This window comes from Meleagris gallopavo, chromosome 29 (assembly GCF_000146605.3).
Source record: "Meleagris gallopavo isolate NT-WF06-2002-E0010 breed Aviagen turkey brand Nicholas breeding stock chromosome 29, Turkey_5.1, whole genome shotgun sequence".
NCBI classification, from domain to species: domain Eukaryota; kingdom Metazoa; phylum Chordata; class Aves; order Galliformes; family Phasianidae; genus Meleagris; species Meleagris gallopavo.
In genome coordinates, this window is record NC_015039.2 from 1,979,355 (window position 1) to 2,002,744 (window position 23,390).

At 52.8% G+C, this 23,390-nt stretch overlaps 1 protein-coding gene across 2 annotated transcripts in view; it reads right to left on the minus strand.

Annotated features, from left to right (window-relative positions):
* The window catches only part of SCN4A (sodium voltage-gated channel alpha subunit 4), a 28,855-nt gene that overhangs the window by 2,492 nt on the left and 2,973 nt on the right, over nt 1-23,390 (minus strand). Inside the window, exons 2-25 of one of the 2 annotated variants that reach the window (XM_031557052.1) lie at nt 21,157-21,455; nt 20,747-20,879; nt 20,317-20,413; nt 19,742-19,870; nt 19,564-19,655; nt 17,918-18,214; nt 16,667-16,730; nt 16,183-16,324; nt 15,184-15,396; nt 14,131-14,286; nt 13,830-13,953; nt 13,069-13,307; nt 11,922-12,095; nt 11,234-11,590; nt 7,862-8,290; nt 5,125-5,254; nt 4,808-4,962; nt 4,360-4,533; nt 3,753-3,875; nt 3,275-3,553; nt 2,041-2,094; nt 1,297-1,434; nt 971-1,075; nt 111-381 (exon numbers count right to left, since the gene is read on the minus strand). In XM_031557052.1, coding sequence (XP_031412912.1) covers nt 111-381; nt 971-1,075; nt 1,297-1,434; nt 2,041-2,094; nt 3,275-3,553; nt 3,753-3,875; nt 4,360-4,533; nt 4,808-4,962; nt 5,125-5,254; nt 7,862-8,290; nt 11,234-11,590; nt 11,922-12,095; nt 13,069-13,307; nt 13,830-13,953; nt 14,131-14,286; nt 15,184-15,396; nt 16,183-16,324; nt 16,667-16,730; nt 17,918-18,214; nt 19,564-19,655; nt 19,742-19,870; nt 20,317-20,413; nt 20,747-20,879; nt 21,157-21,455 — 4,374 coding nt within the window. Of the gene's footprint in view, nt 1-110; nt 382-970; nt 1,076-1,296; nt 1,435-2,040; nt 2,095-3,274; nt 3,554-3,752; nt 3,876-4,359; nt 4,534-4,807; nt 4,963-5,124; nt 5,255-7,861; nt 8,291-11,233; nt 11,591-11,921; nt 12,096-13,068; nt 13,308-13,829; nt 13,954-14,130; nt 14,287-15,183; nt 15,397-16,182; nt 16,325-16,666; nt 16,731-17,917; nt 18,215-19,563; nt 19,656-19,741; nt 19,871-20,316; nt 20,616-20,746; nt 20,880-21,156; nt 21,456-23,390 lie in introns of those variants that run through there. The other variant, XM_031557051.1, reaches the window with a different exon arrangement.

A 23,390-nucleotide genomic window follows, 5' to 3' on the forward strand; every position in this document is an offset into this window, starting at 1 on the left:
AGAGGTGAATTCGGCGTGATAGGGAGGTGAGGTGGCACGGGGTCTCACTGGCTTCCCCCTGCCCACAACACTTCCACTCTTCATTATCCAGTGGAACCCCTTGTGCTTACCTGCGATGGAGAGGATGACCACCACAAAGTCAAAGATGTTCCAGCCAATGGTGAAGAAGTAGTAGCGCAAGGCAAACATCTTTAGCACACACTCTCCAGTGAAGATGACGATGAAGACCAGGTTGATTTTGTAGAGGATGTCTGTTTTGGTCTCGCTTTGATCGTCTGTTTCGACCATCATGGTCACCATGTTAAGACAAATCAGGATCATGATGGTTATGTCAAACACTTGCTTGGTAACAAAGTCAAACACCATCCCTTGAAACTTGTTCTGCCATAGGGGTGATGGTGGAGAGCCAGACGTGAGGTGGGAACACGGGACACAAACACACACAGAACAAAGACACAACAGAAAGAGAAGAAGGAACCAGATTTAGGAGTGTGCAGGAAGAGGTGAGGGGAGGATACCCAGCACCTGGAAACACTATGGCCAGGAGGCGTGAGCACAGGGACTGTTGTTTCCTAAGCATATCCATCAGGGCAACAATGAACCCATGGGAAAACAGCTCACTTGAGCTGAGAAAGCCCACGTCACAATTGTGTATGTATTGGGTGGACCAGTTTCCTTTCTAGGAGCAATGGAAGCTGACGTTTCCTTGAGACTGATTCCTCTCGGAGAGGAGATAAAAGAAAATCCTCAGCCCCTACAAAAACGTTCTGCAGGCCCAGGGCTGAAGAACAGACCCAAATGAGGGTGCCAGAGATGTGAGCCTCTTCTGATGCCCCAACTTTTGGCAAGGTCCTTTCCAAGGAGCCAAGAATTGGCTTTTTGTGGTGGAAGAGCTCATCCCCAAACCCACCCTGTTCACTCTGGGACAGTTGGTGGCTCACTGCATGCCATGGGGATTACCCCAACGTACCGAGGGCCTGGGGATGGGCTTCTGGGGTTTCTTGGAGCCGAGCTTCTTCATGGCATTATAGTATTTCTTCTGCTCTTCTGTCATGAAGATGTCTTTGCCTCCAAAGTATAAAGGGAATCGCCACAATTAGCCTTAGGAACTCACCTCTTCCTTCCAAAAACCACACCACATTACACACCCTCCACCCTTCCATTTGCCCCATGCTCTTTGCTTCTTTGTTCCACCTTTCCCCGATGCGTGGAAAAATGATGAGAAAGGGTCACAGTGGGGAAAAGAGAGGTCATGCTGCTCCCTGCTGTCCTGGACCAGGCCCAGAAAATACTTATCTTTTTCTTCTGCTGGTTGAAGTTGTCAATGATGACGCCGATGAAGAGGTTGAGGGTGAAGAAGGCTCCAAAGATGATGAAGATGACAAAGTAGATGTACATGTAGAGGTTGATCTCGTACACTGGCTGCTCTTCAATCTGATTGGATGAGAGGGGAAACGTGTCCCCAGGTGTCCAAGTGTGTCCCCAAACCCCCACACAAGGGGTCACCATACCCAGACTGAGCTGGGCTGGATGACAGAAAACCTTTGGCAGACGTGGGGTGGGTTGAGAGGTCCTGTGGGAGCAGGGACCACCTGGACAGCGGGACAAGGGCGCCCATAGCCTGCACTACGCTTCTATGATTCCATGCTCATAGGGCTTGGGAATAAGGAAATGCCTGAGGCATCATTTAATTCTGCTCCGTATTTCAGCTGGAGCATCCCAAGATGTTACAGTTCCCAGTTTCAAGGGGAGCTCTTGGCAGGGCAGAGCACTTTTTCTCCCCAAACAGCTTTCTGCCTGGGTGCTCGGCACCTGCAGATGTGGCGAGCAGAACAGCTGCTTGCTTCTGAAGCTAAAAAAAGGCAACAATATGCTCAGGGTGTGGGTGTGTGGAGCAATGGGGCACAGGCAAATCTGTGCTCCTGCAGGGAAGTGGGGGAAGTCCGTTCTGCTGCAGCATCCCATGGCCGTGGTCTGGTATAGGGACATATTTTGGGGTGGATCAGCTGGGTGGAACCAGCCTGGTGCTATGTCCCTCACCTCACGTGAGTCCACAGCGGCGTACATGATGTCCATCCAACCTTTGAAGGTCGCCTGTGGGGATTGGGAGAGAAGAGCAAGCTCAACAGGAGGTGTATAGGGCTATGAAGAGAGTGGAAGGCAATGGGGACTCTTCTGGGGTTTAGGCAGGGGGAAATTTTTCATGGAGAGGTGGCGAGGTGCTGGCACAGGCTGCCCATAGAAGCTGTGAATGCCCCATCCCTGGAGGTGTTCCAGGCCAGGCTGGATACAACCCTGGGCAACCTGGTCTAAAGGCTGGCAACCTGGCTAGAGGCAGTGGGGTTGGAACTGGATGATCTTTGAGGTCCCTCCAAGCCAACCATTCTCCCTCCCAACCCAGTCATTCTATGGTTCCATGATTCTATCCCACTGAGGTGGGGGCGTATGGCATCTTTTATAGGCTTCTCAGATGATTTGTTAAGCAAAAGGCCTGAACATCTTATTTCCTGAGTCTGAGGAAACAGCAAGCCTTGAAGAGGAAGCTGAGTTTATAGCTGATTGATCAGTTTGGGTTCTGCTTTAGTTCTGCAACCACTGGTTCCCCCGGATCCAGTGGGAGTAACGCAATAACAGGGCCTACACCTATATTTTTATTAATGTCGTGGTGAGCAGTTCCCCTTCTGCTCGCCTCGCTCAGCTGTGCTGAGTTTGATGGCTGCATTCACCCACGGCCAACGCTCACACGCTCGTTTTTCCAGTCGTCATCTTCCCCAGGCAAAACTCTTGCAGCCTATGACTGTAGCAGACCCCACTCTAGCAAGAACATCTTCATGCAGGGAGGCTGCAAATGGGGAATGGGAATCTCGATTCTGGGAAGACTGAGAGACAGGTCGAGCAAATGGGAGGCTCAAGTTGCTCTCTGCCCCTGAGTCATTGCATCTTCCTTTTCTAAATAACAGTGCTTAAAACTCTTTCTCCTCCTTGCTCCTGCATGCCGTGTTGTGGAGGATTTCCTGCAGCATCAACACTGGTGCTTTGTGTACTCATCCCCAACAGTTCCCTCGCTACACTTAATTTTCCCCTCCCATCTTCTATCTTGCCCCTTTCCTCCTCGAGCCTACAGAATTTTTGGGTTAAATTAAATCTTGAAGTTAAGCAGCAGCCAAGAACCCTGATCTGAGCTTCAGAGTTGCATCTCATTTTAGCCTTGATGCTGTTCACCCCATGACAATTGCTGACTCTGCCAGGACGATGCGCCGTGATCACCACGTACCACCTGCAGCAAGGACAGGTATCCCAAGCCCACGTTGTCGAAGTTGACTTTGACGTTGACCCATCTGACCTCGTTGGTGTGGAGGAGAGCCAGGCAGTCGCTCTTATTGTTCACCACACTGATGTCAAAGAGGTCCCCCGTGGTGGTGTTGACGCACCGGTAGTACTTCCCTGCAAAGAGGTTCACCCCCATGATGCTGAATATCAGCCAGAAGATGAGGCAGACCAGCAGGACGTTCATGATGGAGGGGATGGCACCCAGCAAGGCGTTTACCACCACCTGCAAGGAGAGACAACCAGAGAGTCACAAAAAATCTTGACTGGATCATCGAGCCCGAGTCCTGGCTCCACACTGCACCACCCAAACCCAAACCCCTTCCTTTGCCTGTGTTCAGTCCCACTGATCTGGAGGCCTCCAAAAACCAGCAGGGATGGATTCCCAGTGGAGGTCACCAGCAAGGGACCAGCTCTGCACCTACCCTCATGCCTTCAAATCTGGACAGGGCGCGCAGAGGTCTCAGTGCTCTCAGTGTCCGCAGAGATTTGATGGCTCCCAGCTCAGAGTATCCCAGCCAGTTGGCTGTCAGGCTGATGAGGGAGACCTGGAACGAGCAGCCCGAGGAATGAATAGCATCTCAGGTGGAAAAAAACAGCGTGAACCATGTCCTGGCATCTCCTGCCCTTCTCTCTTCCCAGCACGTGGGTATCGTGTTGTCTTGCAATGCAGGGACTGGCTTCTCTGGTGACAGGGCTGCCACCAGGATGTCCCTTCTTTTTGGGTAGGAGGGTGGAAGTGATGTGGAACACAGAAATACTGGGCAGGTAAATGTTTGCTTTGTGGGAGAACCCGTGTTCCTTCATACCTCTGCTGGGGTCTAGTACTTGGTGCGTGCATAAAGCACCAAAAGGGTTTGAAAGCATTCCTGCAGCCTGGAAAAGGGGTGGCCCTTCCTCCCAACCACCATGAGTTTAAACCACTGTCCAAGCCCTCACTCCCATACAAGCAAGGGCTGGTTAGCAGCGACTTTCTACAACCCCCTAAATCTCTGAGGATGACACTGTAGGTGCTCATTCAGCACCACTTACGTCGACGATGAGGAAATCCAGCCAGCACCACGCGTTGGTGAAGTAGACCTTGAAGCCATAGGCCACCCACTTGAGCAGCATCTCAATGACGAAGATGTAGGAGAAGACCTTATCAGCGTACTCCAGGATGGTGCGGATCACCTTCCGCTGCTCTATGTAGATGTCCTCAAAGGCCTGGAAGAGGCACGGGGCTACATGGCAGTCATTCTCCCATTAGACCCACTGCACGGCTTGGTGCGTGACTACATCATCCCTACTTTCCTGGGGCAACTTGAAAAGTGGAGGCTGAGGAGGGTTGTTTGAGGCTCTACCAATGCAGGGCACCTGGAGGATGCTTAGATCCCCTTGCATCGAGCAGGGATGGACCAAAAGGAGTTTTAACTAAACTAAACTAAACTGCAGCTGCTGAGGAGAGGAGGGGATGAGAAAAGGGAGGGATGGGACCTACCAGCGCCCCGCTGCTGAGGAGGATCATGAAGACGATGAAGGTCTCAAACCAGTCGTGCTCCACGATGAGGAAGCAGGTTTTCCTGATGTTCCACCAGATCTTCCCTCTGTCACTGGTGACGTCCACGTGGAGACAGGGAAACCTCTTGACGCAGCCTGGGGGTGGAGACAGAGCCTGGGTCCCCTCCTCAGCACTGTCTGTGCTTTGTTGGCATTTTAACCCCATTTGGAGATGTCCGCTCCTGGGAACCATCTCCGTGGAAACGGGAGAATTTGGAGTTTTGGAACACCCCTCTCCAGGATGCTCACAGCTCTCACCTTCAGTGAAGCACTCCTCGGGCTCATTGCTCTCTTCAGCCTCTTCGGCCACCTCCTCCTCCTCAGGCAGCGGTGGCTTGTAGTCCACGGTGCTGCACAGGGATGAGGTGTTGTCACTGGAAAGGGGGTTCTGCAAAAGGAGCGGGGGATTCAGGATGGTCAGGGTGGTGATGCGGGGCCAGAGGATGCTCAACAGGAGACGAGTTGGGAACAAACTTTTTGTAGTACAAACTCATGTATAGCTTTGACCTTTCCTCCAAGGGGGGTGAACCCCACGGAGAGGCCCCATCAAGACTTGCTCAATGGAAAGAACAGACCTACTGGAAACAACCACACAGAGCCCTGTGGTGGCCACTGGATTTTTTGTTTTTGACCATCTCCAGCCAACGCACCGTATTGCCAGTGCAAGCGTCAGCCCTGCTCCTGATGGGGGCAAAACACACAAGAAATTAGAAAGCTGAGGGAATGTGAGGTGCTTTTAAGGAGATACTGCCAGTAATTAATCCTCAGGTGTCTCTGATTCCACTTCTACACATGGCAATATTCCTAAAGCTTTCCAGCCCTTGGCTGGTTCCCAAAACCACAAGTCCCTGCTTGCCATAGATTTAAATCCAACATAAAGAGAAAGGAGTTATCTGATGTTGGGGCTTTATGTGAGTAGGATGGAGCTGTCATCTGACATTGGGGTTTTATGATGGACAGGTCCACCCAAGTGTTGGTGTGACGGAAGGAGCCTTGCCCAAAGATTTGGGAGCCCTTTGCTTGGAGGTTGCTCTGAATCTATTTCCTAAACACCCCTGAGAAAAGACATTGGATAATGAGGGCTGCAAACCTTGGGGCATCACTGATACGTGGAGTTGGACAATCTTTGCTTTACATCTGGTTTCAGAGGGGCTACTGTCCTCATCCTTCCTCCCATCCTATCACCACCCCCTGGGCTGCTCTCCACCTCCGTGTGCCCTAATGAATGCACCTCTAATCACCCTATGGCATAATTAGACCAGCAGACGCCTGGTTGGCCACTGTGGCACTCTGCTGGCTCGCAGGGCTTGTAGGCTGAGGTTCACCCAAGTTCAAAACCCGTGTTCCAAATAGCTCTCCCTGCATTGCTCAGCTTGGCTGCCTTCCCAGACACCACTCAGCAAGGCTGGAGGGGCTGATAATGAGAGAAAACCCTGGCATGCCCCTGGGACTGTTTTACCTCTTAATTATTATTATTATTATTTTTTCTTCTGGCTTTTAGAGAAGAAGGAGCAAATCTCCAGACCTGCCCATCCCAAATGGGAGCAACCAGGAGATCTTGCATAGGGCTCTCATAGGGAGGAATGAATGCAGGATGGTGTCAGCTTGCATGGAAGGAGATCATGCTGCCCTGAGGTTGCTGGTGCATAAAGGAGGTCCTCTGTCCTCCAGCAGGCCAAGGAAGACCCCAAGATGGGGAGAATATGGGGCATCATCACTGCTTACAGCCCCACAGACCACAGCACGCCACTGGGTGAAGGCACTGCTTTGGGGGCAGCTCCCTGCTGGGTCCTTGGGAGGACAGGAGAGGCAGGGGATTAGGAGAGCTCAGCTGGGAGCCAGGCAAGCTGTGACCCTGGGGAAGGACAGATGGAAACCACCTGCCTCCAGGACACACGGCAGGCAGAACCACCAGGGAGCTGGGAAACAGTGCTGTAAGCCAGGAGCCCCACAGCACCCTGTGCCCAGGGCAGATTTGGTGGCGTGGTCTCAGCAAGCAGCTGCTGTTAAAGGGAAGAGTGTTCGTCAGCATTTTCTGAGCAGCTCATCCAGAGAAATCTCCCAGCTCGTCATTGTCACCGTGTTCCCAGCGCAAGACTTTGGCTCCATCTGGAGCTGATCAACGGCATGCGAACTCGGCGAGCAAGCAGCAGACTTCTCAGAGCTCCTATCAATTAGCACCTCGTTTCTAATTGCTATGCAGGAATCTCATGCAATGGCTGCCAGCCCATCCCGTCCTGTTGGGAGGATGCTCCTCCATCACGTTGGCCATAATTGATGGAGTTTCTCCATTCAATCCAGCACAGATGACGGGATGAGCAAGGAACTGGGGGTCTTGGGACTGCATGGACCGGGCTGGACACGTCCTCCCATGGTGTCTAGGTGGTGTTAGTGTCACCTCCCTGCTCTCCCTTCCAGAATATATGCAATCCCACAGACCTACGTTTCCCCGTATCCTTGATGGTCCTTGGTGCAACCCCATTGCTAGCAGCAATGTCCCATCACATCACCATCCTCCTTAGTGTACCTGCTATTGTTTTTCTGCATTTCTCATCTCCTCTCCCTCTCATTCTCACAGATCAGTGTCCCACAAGCCCCAGCCTGATGCAGTCGACATCAGCTGTCTCATCAGCTTTGGATCCAAAATGCATCGCTTCATGTTTGCTCGTGCTAAGCCCCTCCATCTGGTTCCCTCCCTCCCCGATGCTGCTTTTGGAGGCATTAGCAGTGGATCCAATGTTAGTGCCATCAGCAGATTTCCTGGCATCAAGTTCCTCTGGGACATCTTTAACCCCAAAAGGAGTGCTTTGGCCCCGTGGTGAAGGCATTAGCAAAAACCCCATATCCTGACCCAAACCTCTGCTTGGACCCCCATCTCATGCTGGGAAACAGAGAGCTATTTTTTGCTGAAACACCCAAAGTTTGGTCCACATTGTGGAAAAGCTAAAAGTGACCCCAAATGGCATCGTTCGGGGGCTGAAGCCCTGCAACCCACCTTGGCATCCTCAGTGTCAGACTGAGTGCTCGTCTCCTCGTAGAGGTCGGACTCCTCCGAGGCGATGGGGACCTGCACAGTCAGGTTGGGATTGTTGATGAAATTCATGTGGTCCAGCTCGTCCATCAACAAATATTCCTTCCCCGCGACTCCGTCCATGTAATCTGGCTTGGGATCCGGGCTGCTATCCACGTGGTTCAGCACGGAGTTGTCCCCTTTGCTGGGCTCCTGCTCTTCCTCCGGGGCCACCTTTTTGCCCTTCCACAGCCTTCGGAGCAGCATGAGGACAGAAGACTTCACGAAGTCGATGCCCCTGGTGATCCGGCCGATGGCGATCTGCAGGTTGTTCATCTCACCATCATCATCAGAGGCTGCCAGGCTGTCGGCGCTGAAGGAGCTCAGCAGCAAAGCCAAGAACAGGTTGAGCACCTGGAGGGGACAAAGCGAACACCAATGGGGACATCCATCCCTGCAGCCATGGAGGAGATCCCTTCACTGAGTGTGCTGCAACCAAAACTCCTGAGATTCTTCTCAAATTTCCTTTTTTATTTTTTTTAGTGCAGTGGGAAGTAAACACCCCGCAGGACTTTCTCAAGCCGTGGCATTCCTAAGCCATGCCTGGAGGTTTTGTTCCTCCACCCATCCAGCTTTGCAGTACCCTTTGGACTCGAGCATCATTAACTTAACTATCCCCAAACAAAACCCATGGCAGCCAACAGCATTGCCAACACGGCTCTGCGTCCTACATCCCAGTCTGGACCAAGAGGGTTTGGTGATATTTGGACTCTGTCCAGCCAGGGCCTGGCTCCACTCCTTCTGCCTTTCCTCTGTGGCCCCACATGTCTACAGCAGGAGATAAGAACGTGGTAACCCCTGGGGTTTACTCAGAGTGGTGTTTACTCATCCCCATACAGCCCAGTTTGCAGCTGCCTGTGGGATCCACATGGCTGAGCAGCCAGCATCAAAGCGGCTCATACCCCACATCTGCTCCCCACTGCAGCTGCCACCTCACCCTGCACCCTCAGATGGGGATAAATGAGCAAGGGATGGAGTCAGCCTGGGTTCTCAGCTGGTTTTGGGGTGCAGGCAGTAAGGAAGGGGTCGTGCAGGGTTGTGTTGGGTTGGGTTATGTTGGGTTGGGTCGTGTCAGATTGTGCAGTCGTGGATTGTGCTCCGTTGTGTTGAGCTGTATTGCACTGTTTTGTGTTACGCTGGGTTGGGTCGTGTTGGGTTGTTCTGTGCTGTGTTGGATTGCGGTGAGTTGTGTTGTTCTGTGTTGTTTTACGCTGTGTCGGGTTGTGTTGGAATGTGCTGTGCTGTGATGGTTTGTGTTGGGTTATGTTGTGTCGTGCCATATTGTGCCGTGTCGGGTCGTGTCGTGTTGTGCTGGTGCACGGCAGGCTCTGCTTTCCATCCCGCAGCCCTTCAGCCACCAGGTGCTGGCTTGCCTCCATCCCCCAGCATCAATTTCTCACAGCTCCACACGTGGGCAGAGCTGGCTGCTCACTGGTGTCGGGCACGAGCTAATTGTTCTCCTGCTAATCCCCGCTGCAGGGATGCCCCTGATGTTATGCAGTTGGCTGAGCAGCACTTTGGTGAAGGAAGCTGCTTTACACTTGCTGGTGGCCGTGTAGGTCGGTGCTCTGCTTGGACTTGAGGCTCTGTGTGCCTCTGATGAGTTTTTTTCCAAAGTGCCTCTTATTGGATGTTAGGAAGAATTTCTTCTTGCAGAGTGGTGATGCTCTGGCACAGCTGCCCAGGGAGATGGCAGAGTCACTGCCACTGGAGATGTCCAAGAACCGTGGAGATATGGCACTAGGGGACACGGTTATGGGCATGGTGGGGTGGGCACGGGATGGGGATCTTGAAGGTCTTTTCAACTTTCGTGATTCTGTGCCTCTATGCCCAGCAAGCTTCCAGGGGTCTCCAGAAGCTCAGAGCCGCATCCCTAACCTCCCCCCTTCCTAACGTGCTCCGTAGAGCAGAATTTCATTTCTGCAGAAGTCAGCTCGCTGGGTGTGCCCGCCATACATGACCTCCCTCCAGCTCACTCCCACTGTGCCATGCACAAAACGTGCCTGGTCCCCAGGGCAACCCCAGTGCTGATGCTTGGCACTGTCCACCCCACAGCACGCCAGGAACTGGGAGCAGCGTGCAGGGATGGGAGCTGGGCTCTGTGCAGGGCACGGAGCTCCAGCAGGACCCAGGAATGCTGTGCAATGCGGCCGCGGGGCCAAGTCCACAGCTGTTGGTGTTTGTGCCTTTTTGTGCCAGCAGCGCGTCTGAGAAGGGAATTAGCTGCTATTCAAGGTCACTGCTGTTTTCACATGGCTCATGCCATATGACTTAAACCGCATCTTTAAATAAATCCCCAGTATCCCATCAGCGTAATGCTCACGTTAGGTACCAGCTGCAGCTAATAGCCTCTGTTGGCGCTGCCTTTTTGCACAGGACTCCATCACTGTCACCCCGTGGGCTTCCTCCCTTCTCCCTTAGTAACTCCAAAGGAAATGCTCAAAGTATCATTAATGTTACAGGGCCAGCAGCACTGCCTTATTGCTCCAGAGGGGAAAGAGGTGAAGAAGAAAGGCTCAACAACCCACATAAGCGACGCAACACCCAAATCCCAACTTTCTAGCCCCAAAACAGGGATGCTCCATGCTGATCTGAGCCCTGGGGCGGTCTGTGTTCTGCCTTCACCGGAGCAGCCATGCGCCGTGCGGGGCAACGCGTCAGCAGCTCCAAGCCAGATAGTTTTTCAAAGCAAATTCCAAAGGGCTTACACAACCCTGGCAAGTAATAGGAGCGATCCAGTGAGCTGCTGCACTTCCCTCCCCTGCCTTGCTCCTCAAGAAGGGAGAGCGGGGCCCAGGCTGCTGGGAAAACAAGCTCCAGAGCTGCCAGTGAGCGGCTTACCAAGTTTAGAAAGGATTCTGTGCTCGCCTGGAACTTGCAGGCAGTGGTGAGCAGCTCAGGTTAGCGGGGGGTGAGTGGGGCCCACCATTTTCTGTGCCTCAGTTTCCCCTTCTGCTTCTGATCTGGCTTCAGCTGAAGATCCCTCAGATAGAATCCCACTTTGTTAAGACTTGAGCACGCCGCACAGAGGTATGCAGGAGGGAGATCCTGTACAGATCCAACAGGACCAACCCTACAAGGGTCAACCTATAGGTGAGCTGACATGCACAGCATCAACTGGAGTGCAACGGGTGGACGTGGGGAGATGTCCACCCCACGACATCCTCCACCCACAAGACCAGCCCTACAGGGGACAGCTCTACAGGTGAGCTTCACAGCATCAACTACAACACAATGAGTGGGGGTGGGGACACGTCCCCCCATGACACCCTCCTCCCTTGTCCCGCTGCCACTCACCACCAGGTTCCCGATGACCATGACCATCATGAAGACGATGAGGCACATGGTCTGACCGGCCACCTCCATGCAGTCCCACATGGTCTCGATCCATTCGCCGCATAGGATGCGGAAGACAATGAGGAAGGAGTGGAAGAAGTCATGCATGTGCCAGCGGGGCAGTGTGCAGTCGAGGGAGATCTTGCAGACGCACTCCATGTAGCTCTTCCCAAAGAGCTGCATCCCCACCACGGCGAAGATGAAGACGATGATGGCCAGCACCAGTGTCAGATTCCCGAGGGCGCCCACTGAGTTGCCGATGATCTTGATGAGCATGTTGAGGGTGGGCCAAGACTTGGCCAATTTGAAGACTCTCAGCTGTAGGAGCAAGGAGGCAAAGCATGAGTTGCTGGGGGCTCTCACTGCCACAGGGGTTGGGATTGGACCTTCACGTGGCAGTTTTAGGATGCATTAAACACCCAACAGCTTTGCAAAGAGTCGCACTCCTCAATACTTGGCTCAACTGGTGGTGTTATCTTGGAGGCTGGCACTGGATGATCTTCGAGGTCCCTTCCAACACTAGTCATGCTATGATTCTGTCCTTAACGAGGACAAGCTGGTGGCTGCCATGAGTGTCCTTGAATGACCATTCCCCACCCCTCTGTTGATCCCACCCAGACCCCATAGATTTCATCCCCGTGCCACGTACCAAGCGGAAGGAGCGCAGCACGGAGAGCCCCTGCACGTTGGCCAGCCCCAGCTCCACCAGGCTCAACGTGACGATGATGCTGTCAAAGATATTCCAGCCCTGCTGGAAGTACTCATAGGGGTCCAGAGCGATGAGCTTCAGCACCATCTCTGCTGTGAAGATCCCCGTGAAGACCTGCAGGGAACACGGCAGTCTTGGTTTGCTTGTAAGTCAGTGCTAAGCTTCTGTGTGGGGTGGGTAGCACCTCGTTTTTGGGGAAATACCTAAACTGAAATGAGGTATTTCCCCCAAATTGAACATTTTGTTCCATTGGGTTCAGCTCTTATTGGGAACCACCTTCCAGTATGGATGGTGGGGAGCAGTGGTGACTGCTTCTGGAAAAGGGTGGAAATTAAAACCAGACTTCTAATTGGCAAAAGAATCCCCTTCTGTCGCAGGGATTCCCAGCACCAGGAACAGGAATGATATGGGACTGTGTAAAAGCTGAGCCAGCTCCTACACATCGCTTTTCCTGGGACCACAACAGCTCTGAGAATTATCACATTACTCCAGGGTGGGGTCAGCGATGTGACAATTAGTGTCCTCAGTTGAATTGCGTGGCATGGCATGCACAGGGGGCAAATTCCACCCTGGACGTGGGTCACGGGGTGGATTCTGCCACCAGCATCCCAGGAGCTGCCCCCATTGCATCCCATCGTGTGCGTCAGCACTGCTTCTCCCGCTCCCAGCCCCACTGGATTCCCCAGTCCCACTGTTCCTATACACATCCAGAAATGACCACCGTCCCTAGGGAGAAGCTGGAGCTGTTTTTTTGCAGTGTGACTGCGCTTTGAGCAACAGCCGATTAATCCCCTTTTATTTCCTGAATGAAACCAGAGACAAAGCAGCTATGTGCTGAGCATGTGTCACCAGCGTGCCTGCGTGCAGAGAGGTCCCAGCAGGTGCTGGAGCAGGGCAAGGTGGTAGGAGGGAGGATGCAGCCCTCCCTCTTCTCTTCCCCAGCCCTTGGATGGGTTTGCCAAACCAACCAGGAGCCTCCTGGACTCGTCCCACCAGCAGATTGCATGCAGCTGAAAGCTGCCCGCCGGTGGTGGTTTGGGGGCCGTGGCTCAGAGCAAGGAAGGACAGGGTGGTGGTCTCTGCCTACCAGGTTCCCCACAGTCAGCACGTTCTCAAACTCCTCTGTCATGGGGTAGTGCTCCATGGCCATGAACAGTGTGTTGAGCACGATGCAGATGGTGATGCCCAGGTCCACGAAGGGGTCCATCACCACCAGTTTGACAAATTCCTTCAGCTTCAGCCATGGATAGCAGCAGTCCCACACCAGAAACATGTGGGCAAATTTGTACCACCAGGACGGGCACTTCTGGTGAGCTTCCTCCAGCTCTGATGGCAAGAAGGAAAACTGACATCAGCGTGAGCTTCCCCTGTCCTCCCCTGGGTGGGAAAACCCATTCCTGGGAGCTCCCACCCCTGGAGGTGTTCAGTTTGGATGGTGCCCTGGGCAGTGTGATGGGGTGGGGGGCACCCAGCCAAGGGCAGGGTGTGGGACTGGGGGGGCTTTGAGGTTCCTTCCAACCCAGATGTGCTGTGATACTCTGGTTATACAATTTTCAAAGATCCTTCTAACCCAACCTGCCGTGATTCCATGGTTCTACAATCTTTAAGGTCCCTTCCAATCCAACCTGCTGTGATTCCATGGTTCTACAATCTTCAAGGTCCCTTCCAACCCAACCTGCTGCGATTCCATGGTTCTACAATCTTTAAGGTCCCTTCCAACCCAACCTGCTGTGATTCCATGACTCTACAATCTTCAAGGTCCCCTCCAACCCAACCTGCTGTGATTCCATGACTCTATGATCTTTAAGGTCTTTTCCAACCCAAGCCCAAAATGTAGCCAGGCCATACCTTCCATGGTGTTGGAGATGACACTGACGGCACTCCCCACCCTCTTCTCGAGCCCTGGCCCATCTTGGTTGCCCACGGTGAGATGGTTGGAGCCTGATTTCTCTGTCTCATTGGCTGGGTTGAACTAGAGGAGAAGAGGACACATAGGCAAACAAGTATTGAATGCACTTAGAGGCTGAGAAGACGAAAGGATGTTGGTCTGGGGTGCAACATAGAGCTGCAGGAAGGTTGGCAGGAGCAGTGGGCACTTGTAGAGGATGTGGGGGGTTGCGTTGGGTCACAGCAAGGGCAGAGCACGTACTTCAATCACCGTGGCAGAGCGCTGCAGCACGACCTTGGGGACCACCTGCCCATTGCAGTCCTTTGCCTTGTCCTGGTCGCTGTTCAGATCCGAGTCGCTCTTCTTCCCAGCCACGCTGCTCTGCAGGGAACTGCTGCTGGACTGCTTGTCCTGCAACTGCAGCAACCACATCTCCATCAGTCCGCAGTCTGAACTTCCCAAAACCTCTCACGTTTTGAATTTGGCCATGGTGAATAATTCACGAGGACGTAACCATGTGGTGAGTGGGCGTGGTGGTGATGGGGCAGCGGTGGGATTTGATGATCTTAGTGGTCTTTTCCAACCGGAATGACTCTGTGAGTGGGCATGGTGGTGATGGGTTGGGGTTGGACATGATTTTCCTAGACGACTTTTCCAACCTTAATGATTCTGTAATTCTATGTTTCTATGTAAAACCTCTGATTTCTGTCCTGTGGAGAACTTTAATATGCCTTCATTCCAAATGAGAAAGAGAAGCACTCGTCATATACCCAAACTCTTGCAAGGACACCAGGACTCAGGCAAGATGCTGGAGTCTTCTGTTTCCAGCATTGCCCAAAAGCAAATGGTTTGCTAATTCATTTAGCTTTGCTGCAACTGCCCCATCTCCCTCGTGTGCTTCTTTCCTACCCTGATTGCAATCTGCCCATGCAGGCGCTCTGCCAGACTTTCTGCTCTTGATGTGCCGTGCAGGGACCGATTATTCTGATGCCTGCCTTGTTCCTCACCTCCTTCTTTCAATCTGATCTGTATGTTCTGTGCTGCACCTCTGCTGCCTCCCAGTGCTCCCTGTGTTGGTTTTTAGATGTGGAAATTAAATCTTTTCAGCCTATTTTTTCCATGCATATATAAACTTTTGGATTCAGCTGGTGACCTCAAATAGTTGCTCAGTTCTCATTTTTACTTGGTTGAGAGCAAGCAGGACTTATTCCTGGATTTTATGCAATTAGGAAAATCATTACGTGTGTCTCTGCCCCTCCCTTTCTCCCCCCATTCTAACTGTCCCTCATTGAGACCTTCTTCCTTCCCACCAACCTGCTTCTCCTGCTCCTCCTGGTGCTTCTTCAGCTGCTCCATGAGCTGCTGGAACTCCTCTTCCTTCTGCTGCGCCTCCAGCATTGTGGCATCGTTTTGCTCTGCATAGGCCATGGCCACCACAGCCAGGATGAGGTTGATGAGGTAGAAGGAACCCAGGAATATCACCACCACGAAGAAGATCATGTACGTTTTCCCTGCTGCACGCAGAGTCTGTGGGAAGAGGAAGCACGAGCCATCACACCTCCTTGGCACAATGCGATGCTTCCAAAAAAACATCTTGCAGTGTTGGTCAGGCCTGGCACTGTCTTCCTACCGGTCATGGGAGGAAGATGAGACTTTGCTCCATCCTCCCCAAGTGGTGCTCATTGCCCAACTGACCTTCTTGCAGCTCGTGGCTTTGGGTTGGGGATGGGATGAACAGGCTGAGATCTTGGCCAACCCAGCGGCACTGCTCAGTGCCAGCTGGAGGCCCAAGGTGGGACCAGTAACTCATCATGGCCTTGCACCTCAAGTACCACCCTTGGGGCACACTTTAACTCTGGATTAGGGAATAATCATCTCCAGAAGACACACACAGCCTTCAGTCTTGCTTTTCTGATTTAACCAGCTCTGCACTCAGGGGTTGAACCTATTACCTAGAGGAAAACTGGAATTTCATGCAAATTCTGCCTGTAGGATGTCCAGGAGGAGAGTTTTCCCCCTTACCCTCTCCATTATCTCAAGCTAGAGCTTCGCTAAATACTTCTGCAATTCCCTAGTTTCCATAATACACCACACTGGGAGCTGGGTGAGAGCACGCCCCATCCATGCCTTTCCCTCAGATCAAAGCCCAATGAATTCCCAATCCAGTGACTTTTTACGAGGCCACGGGCAGCACTGCAAGAACAGAACTCTCATGCAAACAGTGAATGCACAAAATAAATGAGGTAGAAGTCACAGCCAGCCCACGAGGGGCTCAGCCACGCACCCACCCGCTGCGCTCCCACTGGCACCTACCAGCTGGAAGAGGTTCTCCCAGAAGTCCTGTGTCATGAGGCGGAAGAGGGAGAGGAAAGCCCAGCTGAAGGTGTCGTAGCTGGTGTAGCCATAGTTGGGGTTCCTGCCCGTCTTCATGCACACATACCCCTCTGGGCACTTCCTGTCAAAGGGCAGATGGCATCAGTCCCTGTCATCACCCCACGCGTACCCACAGCCCGTGGGATGGTTGGGGTTGGGAGAAACCTTTAAAGATCCACTTCTGTGTGATATCAACCAGTAGATCCTATCACACAAAGCCCCTTCCCACACTGCTCTGGATGCTTTTCATGGTGGGGGCTTCCAGTGACAGCATCTGAGCTCAATTCCAGTTGTTCCATCCCCTGGTAGGGGTGCTTGGTGGGAGAACACCCAACCGGGTGCAGATGGGACGGTTGGGCTGCACAGTGGTCCTGCAGGGACCCACCCAGAGGGGACCACGACCATCAGTGTGAGCTGCACTCACCCAGCATCGCTGCTGTTCCCACAGAGCAGGGCATCGAGCGCTCCCTCCAGAAAGTAGAAATTTGCTGGGGAAAGAGCAAGACATGGGAAAAATAAATAAGCATGGAGATAGATTTTCAAGCTCCTGGCAGTTCTTGCTGTCAGAGTAGCTCTCCCACATCCCAGAGCTGGGCTCTCTCCTCCCTGTTGGCTTTGCTCACTGTGTTGCACTGCTTGCCTCCAGCTCTGCGACCTCGTGGCATTGCTTCACCTGCCCAGCTGGATGGCTGCAAGCCCATCAAGGGCCGGGAATGGCCAAGTGGGTCAGCTCTCCTGGGAAGGTGGGTTAGCAGGGCTTATCCTTGGAGCACAGGGATGGTAGGGGTCCAAAAACATGGGGAAAAGGCCCATGGCCATCGCCTTCCTCCTGCTGCTCAGGTGATGCACATTTAGCCTGGCCCCAAGAGCTGCCAGCCCAAATACACGCCTGCAGCGTGCTGTTGCTATTTGTGCTGCACTCTTTAGATCCCATATATTGAATTTGCACCCCTGCAACGAAGCCTTCCTGTAACTGATGCTTACTTCCCCAACAGGGCGACGCAGCTCAGCCCAGATGTAACCCGACCTTCTCCTGAGCTCTGAGTGCCCAAAATGGGTCATGAAACATCTCCTTAGAGACAGCCCCTGGAGTGCAGCTTGCTCTAGGCAAGTCTGCATTCGATCTGTGACCCCGAATGGATTTTTCCAACACAATATTGCTTTTGGATGCTGCCTCCCACTTTGGGCTTTTGTGTTTGCTCTGGCTAGTCGTCAGATTGATTGCACAAGGTGAGAAGTTCAAAGGCAGAGCCCATGTTTGGGGCTGAGCTTTCCCCAGGCTTGGGGGCCAAGAGGGTGTTGGTGGAAATAAAAAAGGGAATAAAGCCACAATTACTCAGAAATCCCTAAGAAAATATCAATTAAAGACAAATTGAAGCCCTCCCTGGCAGATTTATTGCTATATTTACAATTTCACGTAGCGTTAAAAAAAAATGAGCCAAACAAGCATAAACTACCATATTTTTGGGGCTTTTTCCCTGGCATTTTTCCATCCGTCCCTCCTCTGAGTATGCACAATCCCTGCTTCACTCACTAGCTGTATCCCGTTGCAAAACCCGAATCCTATTGAAGCACGTCAACGGGAAGACTGTCTTGGTCAGACATGGAGGAAGATTGGGGTAAATCGAGAACCACGGTGATGTGTCAGTGGAGAAGGGGAGCAGTGAGTCCTTACCTTCATCGTTGATGTAGGCTTCAAAATCGAAGGTGCTGTTGCCTGTGAAGTTGCCATCAATGCCATCAGTGAAGTTGCCGTAGAGCGTTGCGTTGGCCAACGTGGTGTCGCCCAGCCCAAAGTCCCCCACCAAAGTGTCATTGAGGGGCGGCCACCTCACACACTTGTGCCGGAGGTTCCCCATGAAGAGCTGGAGGCCGATGAGGGCGAAGACGCTCAGGCAGAAGACAGTGAGGATCATGACATCCGAGAGCTTCTTCACCGACTGGATCAGTGCCCCCACGATCGTCTTCAGCCCTGGGAGGGAGTCAGCCTGCTGAGCTAACTGCTCATTTGCTCACAGAGGATGTGCTACGCTGCTTCCCGAAGCTCTGGGGTTAGCGGGGACACGGGTATCCCCAGTTTCACCCCATGGACCCAGACCTCACGTGTCAATGGGCAACGTCCCTTTTGCAGCAGGGCAGCCAGCTGTCCCCACGCCTCGACCTGGGCATCTCAACTCAGAGCCCGTCCTTGCTGGCGGCCAGCCATTCCTTTTCTTTGAGTTCTTCAGAAACACCATGATTTAGCTGTTTTTCAGCCCCAAACTGCTGAACAGACCAAATTACACAGCACACAGGCCAGCGATTCACCAACCCAAGTGGCCGATGCTGTGCACCGCTCTTGGCTTTGGCTGCACAGAAACCCCCATGACCCCAAACCCCGACATGTGGCATCCTACAGGCAGCCGGGAGCCAGCTGGTCCCTTCCAGAGAAACCCTCCGGCATCCGAGCAGAGGGGATGGAAGTGACAGTTTGCATTAAGCACCGGGATTAACTCGCTTCCTCTGCAGACGGCGGCGGACGTTTGATGAGGAATTGTCTGCATGGGTGATGGGTGACACCGGGACATCCTGACACTGAGCCTCAGGCAGCTCAGAGCAAAGTGCATGGAGCCACATCCCTGAAGGCATAGGATTTTTAGCCCGGTTGTTCCCCATTTGCCCAAACTATTTAGGTAAAATCTGGTTCTCCCAGGGTTCATCTATATTGGGAAAATGATTAGGGCCACCCTTCAAAACCAGCTTATTTTTGCAGCTGCTATTTCTGCAGAGCCTCCTGGGGGGGAAGGCATGCCAGAAATAAGAGCCCTGGGACTAAGAACAAAGTGCACTTTTTCCAAAGCGCAATTTTTAGCTTGTTTGATGGAGGAAATATAAAATTATTCAAATAGGAAGCCCAAAGATCTGGAAGATACAGGGCCACAAAGTGAGTGGGATGATAAATTACCACTGCAATTTTATCTAATACTCCTTCAGGGTTCTGACCTGTTGTTTCTGTGTCCATATGGGGTCTTGAAATGGTATCAGATTTGGGAAGCACCCCTCAGAGCTATTTGGTAACGTGCCCCTAATGCTGCATGATGGATATTTGGGGTTGATGTTAAATGTTCACCACTTGCACTAAGAGCCATTAATTACCCCAATCCTGCTAGCAGAGTGCTCAGCATCGGGGGGAAAGCTGCATTTATGGCTCCAAGGGCTGAGGAAACTATAAGGATCATGTTAATTGGGGCCGTAAACCCAAGGAAGCCCTAAAAAAACTGTGTCTGGCAGGAGAAAAGCTTTTGCTGATGAAGCAATGAGCGAGCACAGCTAATTGCCCACCTGGGATCACCGTGATGGTTTTCAAGGCACGGAGGACACGGAAGGTTCTGAGAGCAGAGATGTTCCCCAGGTCCACAAACTCAGTGATGTAGCTGCAGGATGACAGAGGAGAGGGCGTGAAGGTCACCCCACACTGTCCCCAAGGTCCCCAAGGTCCCCAGGGTCCCACTGCACTCACGCCATGGAGATGACCATGAAGTCCAGCCAGTTCCACGGGTCGCGCAGGAATGTAAAGTCATTGATGCAGAAACCTCTTGACAGTATCTTGACGAGGGACTCGAAGGTGTATATTCCAGTGAAGGTGTATCTAAAATGGGAACGGCGGCTCAGGGGATGCTCAGAGGGGGAGGCTCTCCCGTAACCTCCGCTCAATAGAGTGAGCTGGGACATCTCACCACCCATGGGGACAATCCTGCACCACCTCTGACTGCTGTCAGTGCACTATCAGCACTATTTTCTCTTTAAACCCTACTGAGACCTACTGCGCAGAACTGCAGCAAAAAAAAAAAGATGTGTTTTTTCCCCTTCCTTTCAGATTTTGGGCAGCACTGAAGCACTTCTCTCTGCAACGCCTGATGCAAAGCATGGATGTCTCTTCTTAAACGGGGGCATTTAGGATGGAGAGGGCCACCATCACCTCCCAAGGACACTTCTGCTCCTCTGAGGGATGCCTGGATCACAACAGCCCTGTCCCAGCCTTGGTCCCATCCCTTCAGGCTGGGATGTCCCCCCCCATGTCCAGCAGGGACTTACTCCACGTTCTTGGACCACGCCGGGGGGTTGCTCATCGTCATAAACACACAGTTGGTTAAAATGGTGATCATGATGAACATGCTGAATAATTTACAACCTGGTCAAGGAGAACTGCTGAGGCTGTTGCCTAGACTCCCCATTCTCGTGGGTAGGAAGCCAAGAACTTCTTGGCTTGGAAGTCTTGGGCCTCATCTTAGGAAGCTTCACCATATATAGGTGTTCTCCTTGTTCCAACCAAAATGATGCTAGGACAGCTCTTGGCGATTGCCACCAAGATGCCCCAAACCTTTGGGCACCCTCTCCTGGGAAGGGACAAAAGCTCTAGCTCTGGATCCTGGTCATGGTTGGGGACCAACCCAATGAGAATTACTCATGACACCACTGGAAAACACCCCCCAGACCTCTCCGTCTCCCCTCCCAGCATCAGGACTGAAGCAAGGATATGAATGGATGAGCACTTTGATGGCTCCTCTCCGGATGGGGTGGAAGGGCCCCAGCAGGTAGAGCGCAGGAGTTGCCGAGAAGCGGAAGATGGACTTCCCTTTGTTGAGGACTATGAATGTCTGCAGAGAAAAGAGAGGTGAGACACAAATTGGCACAACCCCACGGATAGAGCAACGCCTTTTGAAGTGCGTATTTTGATTGTCCAAAGGTTGGAGAACTGGTCAAGGAAGGGATGCTCTGCTTCAGAGGAGAAGGAACCAGAGCAACATGGGGCTGTGGCTCACCGAGATGGGCTCAGGTGGGACCCAGAGGCATGGATGGAAGAAAGAGGAGTCCATGCTCTGAGTTTCTGGGGGTCTTGCACCTAACACCCACAGGCTAAGCACTGTCCCTCACCTTCTTATCCTTGTAGAAAGGGTCCAGGTCCTCCAGGGGGGTCCCGATGAGCTCCAAGGGGGGATCCCCATAGATGAGGGGCAGGTTCTTGCCAGCCTCCAGGTCACTGCTGGGCTTGAGCTCCTCTTCCTCAGGCACCTCCACCTGCTGCTTCTTTAGCTTGAGTGCCTTTGCCTCGGCGATGCGCTGCTCAATGGCAGCCAGCGAGGCGGGGGTGAAAGGGCGCAGGTTCTCGGGGCCCGGGATGTACGGCAGGCCGGCCATGCTTTCATTCTGCTTGCGGGACGCCTGCGCCCGACCTGCTGGGGAGAGCGGGGCTCAGAAAGTGGTGCTGGATGGGAACAATTCGGGGCTTTTATTGAGGTTGGGGTTTGAAGTTGGTCGGTGACCAATGGGGACAATGAGGGCGTTTATGAGCTTGGTGATGGAAAGCTCTTAGTTGGCTTTTGCAGTTGGCTTTCTTCCAGCCAACAGCTCCAAAGCCACTGAAATCACAAGAAAAATGCTTGGGTTGAATGCAGATATCGCATCCAAATGGACACATCTGGGTTCCATGCACCCTGCTTCCCCTTTCCCCTCTGAAACCCAACCAAAAAAGCATCATCTCACTGCCTTTCTCCCTGGCGCTGCACCAGCTGGCTCGCAGTTTCACAACCAAGGTTGCTCAACAAAATCGAACACCTTCAGCACCAGTGGCACTGCTCCAGCTCTTTGCAATACGCTGCAAAGGACCAGAGCTTTCCTCTTACATGCAAGCAAGAGGTTCCTCGGCCAGAAGACCTCAGTCCTGGTGGTTGGTGGTCATTTCCCAGCACCAATCCCTTTGGTAGGAAGGTGAGTGCCCTACAGCACTGCATGGCTCTGCTCTGGAGGGGGAGGAGCTGAAGTCGTGTTTTGAGCCAAAATAAGCAAGAATGGCACGTTCTTATAGAAATCTTCTCCAGACCAGAATTAGGTAGGCCATTTGGGAGAGGTAAGAGTGGCCCCACTGAAAAGCAGAGCAACAAAAAGAGATGCAGAGAGCGGGTGGGGAGCAGGTTTCCCCCCACCTTAATAAACCCAACTCACAGAAAACCCAACCCAAGTCATTCTATCATCCTACAAAATAGGAAAATTCAGTCTGAATGAGCAGTGCTGCCAGGAGCAGAGCCCTGATGTTTTGGGGAGGGTGAGGCAAGGGATGTGTCCCCTCCCCAAGATGAGCATCCCACCGACCAGCAGCGCCCTGAGCATCACACCCTCTGCACTCCGATGCTTTATGCAGTGCTACAGAGCAGCTGAGCCTGAAAGAGTGTTAGGATCAATACTCCTCATACCCCAACCCCAAACTGCCCTGCTGCATGCGGAGAGCTGGAAACCCTTTGTAATTAAGGAGAACATTTATAGGTCCGTTGGGAACAGACCTTGGTGCATAGTATCGATGCGTTCCTACAGTGATTATAAAACCCAGCCTTAAAAGCAAAGGTGAAAGGAGGTATTGATTTCACATTGCCGCAGATGGCTGCATTTTAGGAACTGCCATGCTCCCTTGCTGTTGCTGAACTGCATCTCATTGTGCAAAATGGATTTCCTTCTGCCAAAGGCTGCTGACCCCCGCAGCGGTGGCACAGCGCCGGGGCTCTTCGTGCTCAGCGGTGTTGTGATGCAGCTTCCAAATGCTGCTGGGAGAGGGATGGAGCCATAGCAACCCTACAGCAAACCCTACAAGCGCATAGGGTGCTGCATGGCCCACGTCCTGCCCCATAGAACCCACAGCACAGCCCTATCCCCAGCGCACGGTGCTGGTGGAGGTGGCCGAGCCTCCAGCTGCTGCCGGCCATCAGGCTTGGGGTCAGGTTTCCGCAGCCCCATGACTCTGCTCATTCCTCCCTGCTGGGAGCCGAGGCAGGAGGGGAACGTGTGTGCACGACCCCAGCTTTGTTTTTGACCCTATGTTTGCTTTTTGCTGGGCTGAAAACATTGCATGGCCAAAGGGTAGAAAAGGGAGACGCTGGGGCTAAGCAGGAGGTCCTCCAAAGACATGCTGTTGTGTCCATTTGGGGTCTGTTACTCTGCAGCCCCCAGGCCCACCATCCCCTTTGGGAAACCCAGAGGTGCAAGATTTTAGCTACATCCAAGATCTGAAGCTCCTGCAATGGAGCCACCAGTTGGAACTCCACGATCCCTACTCATCCCTTCCAATTCAGGATATTCACTGATTCTACGCTCAATCTCTGCTTCCCAAAAGAGAAGGG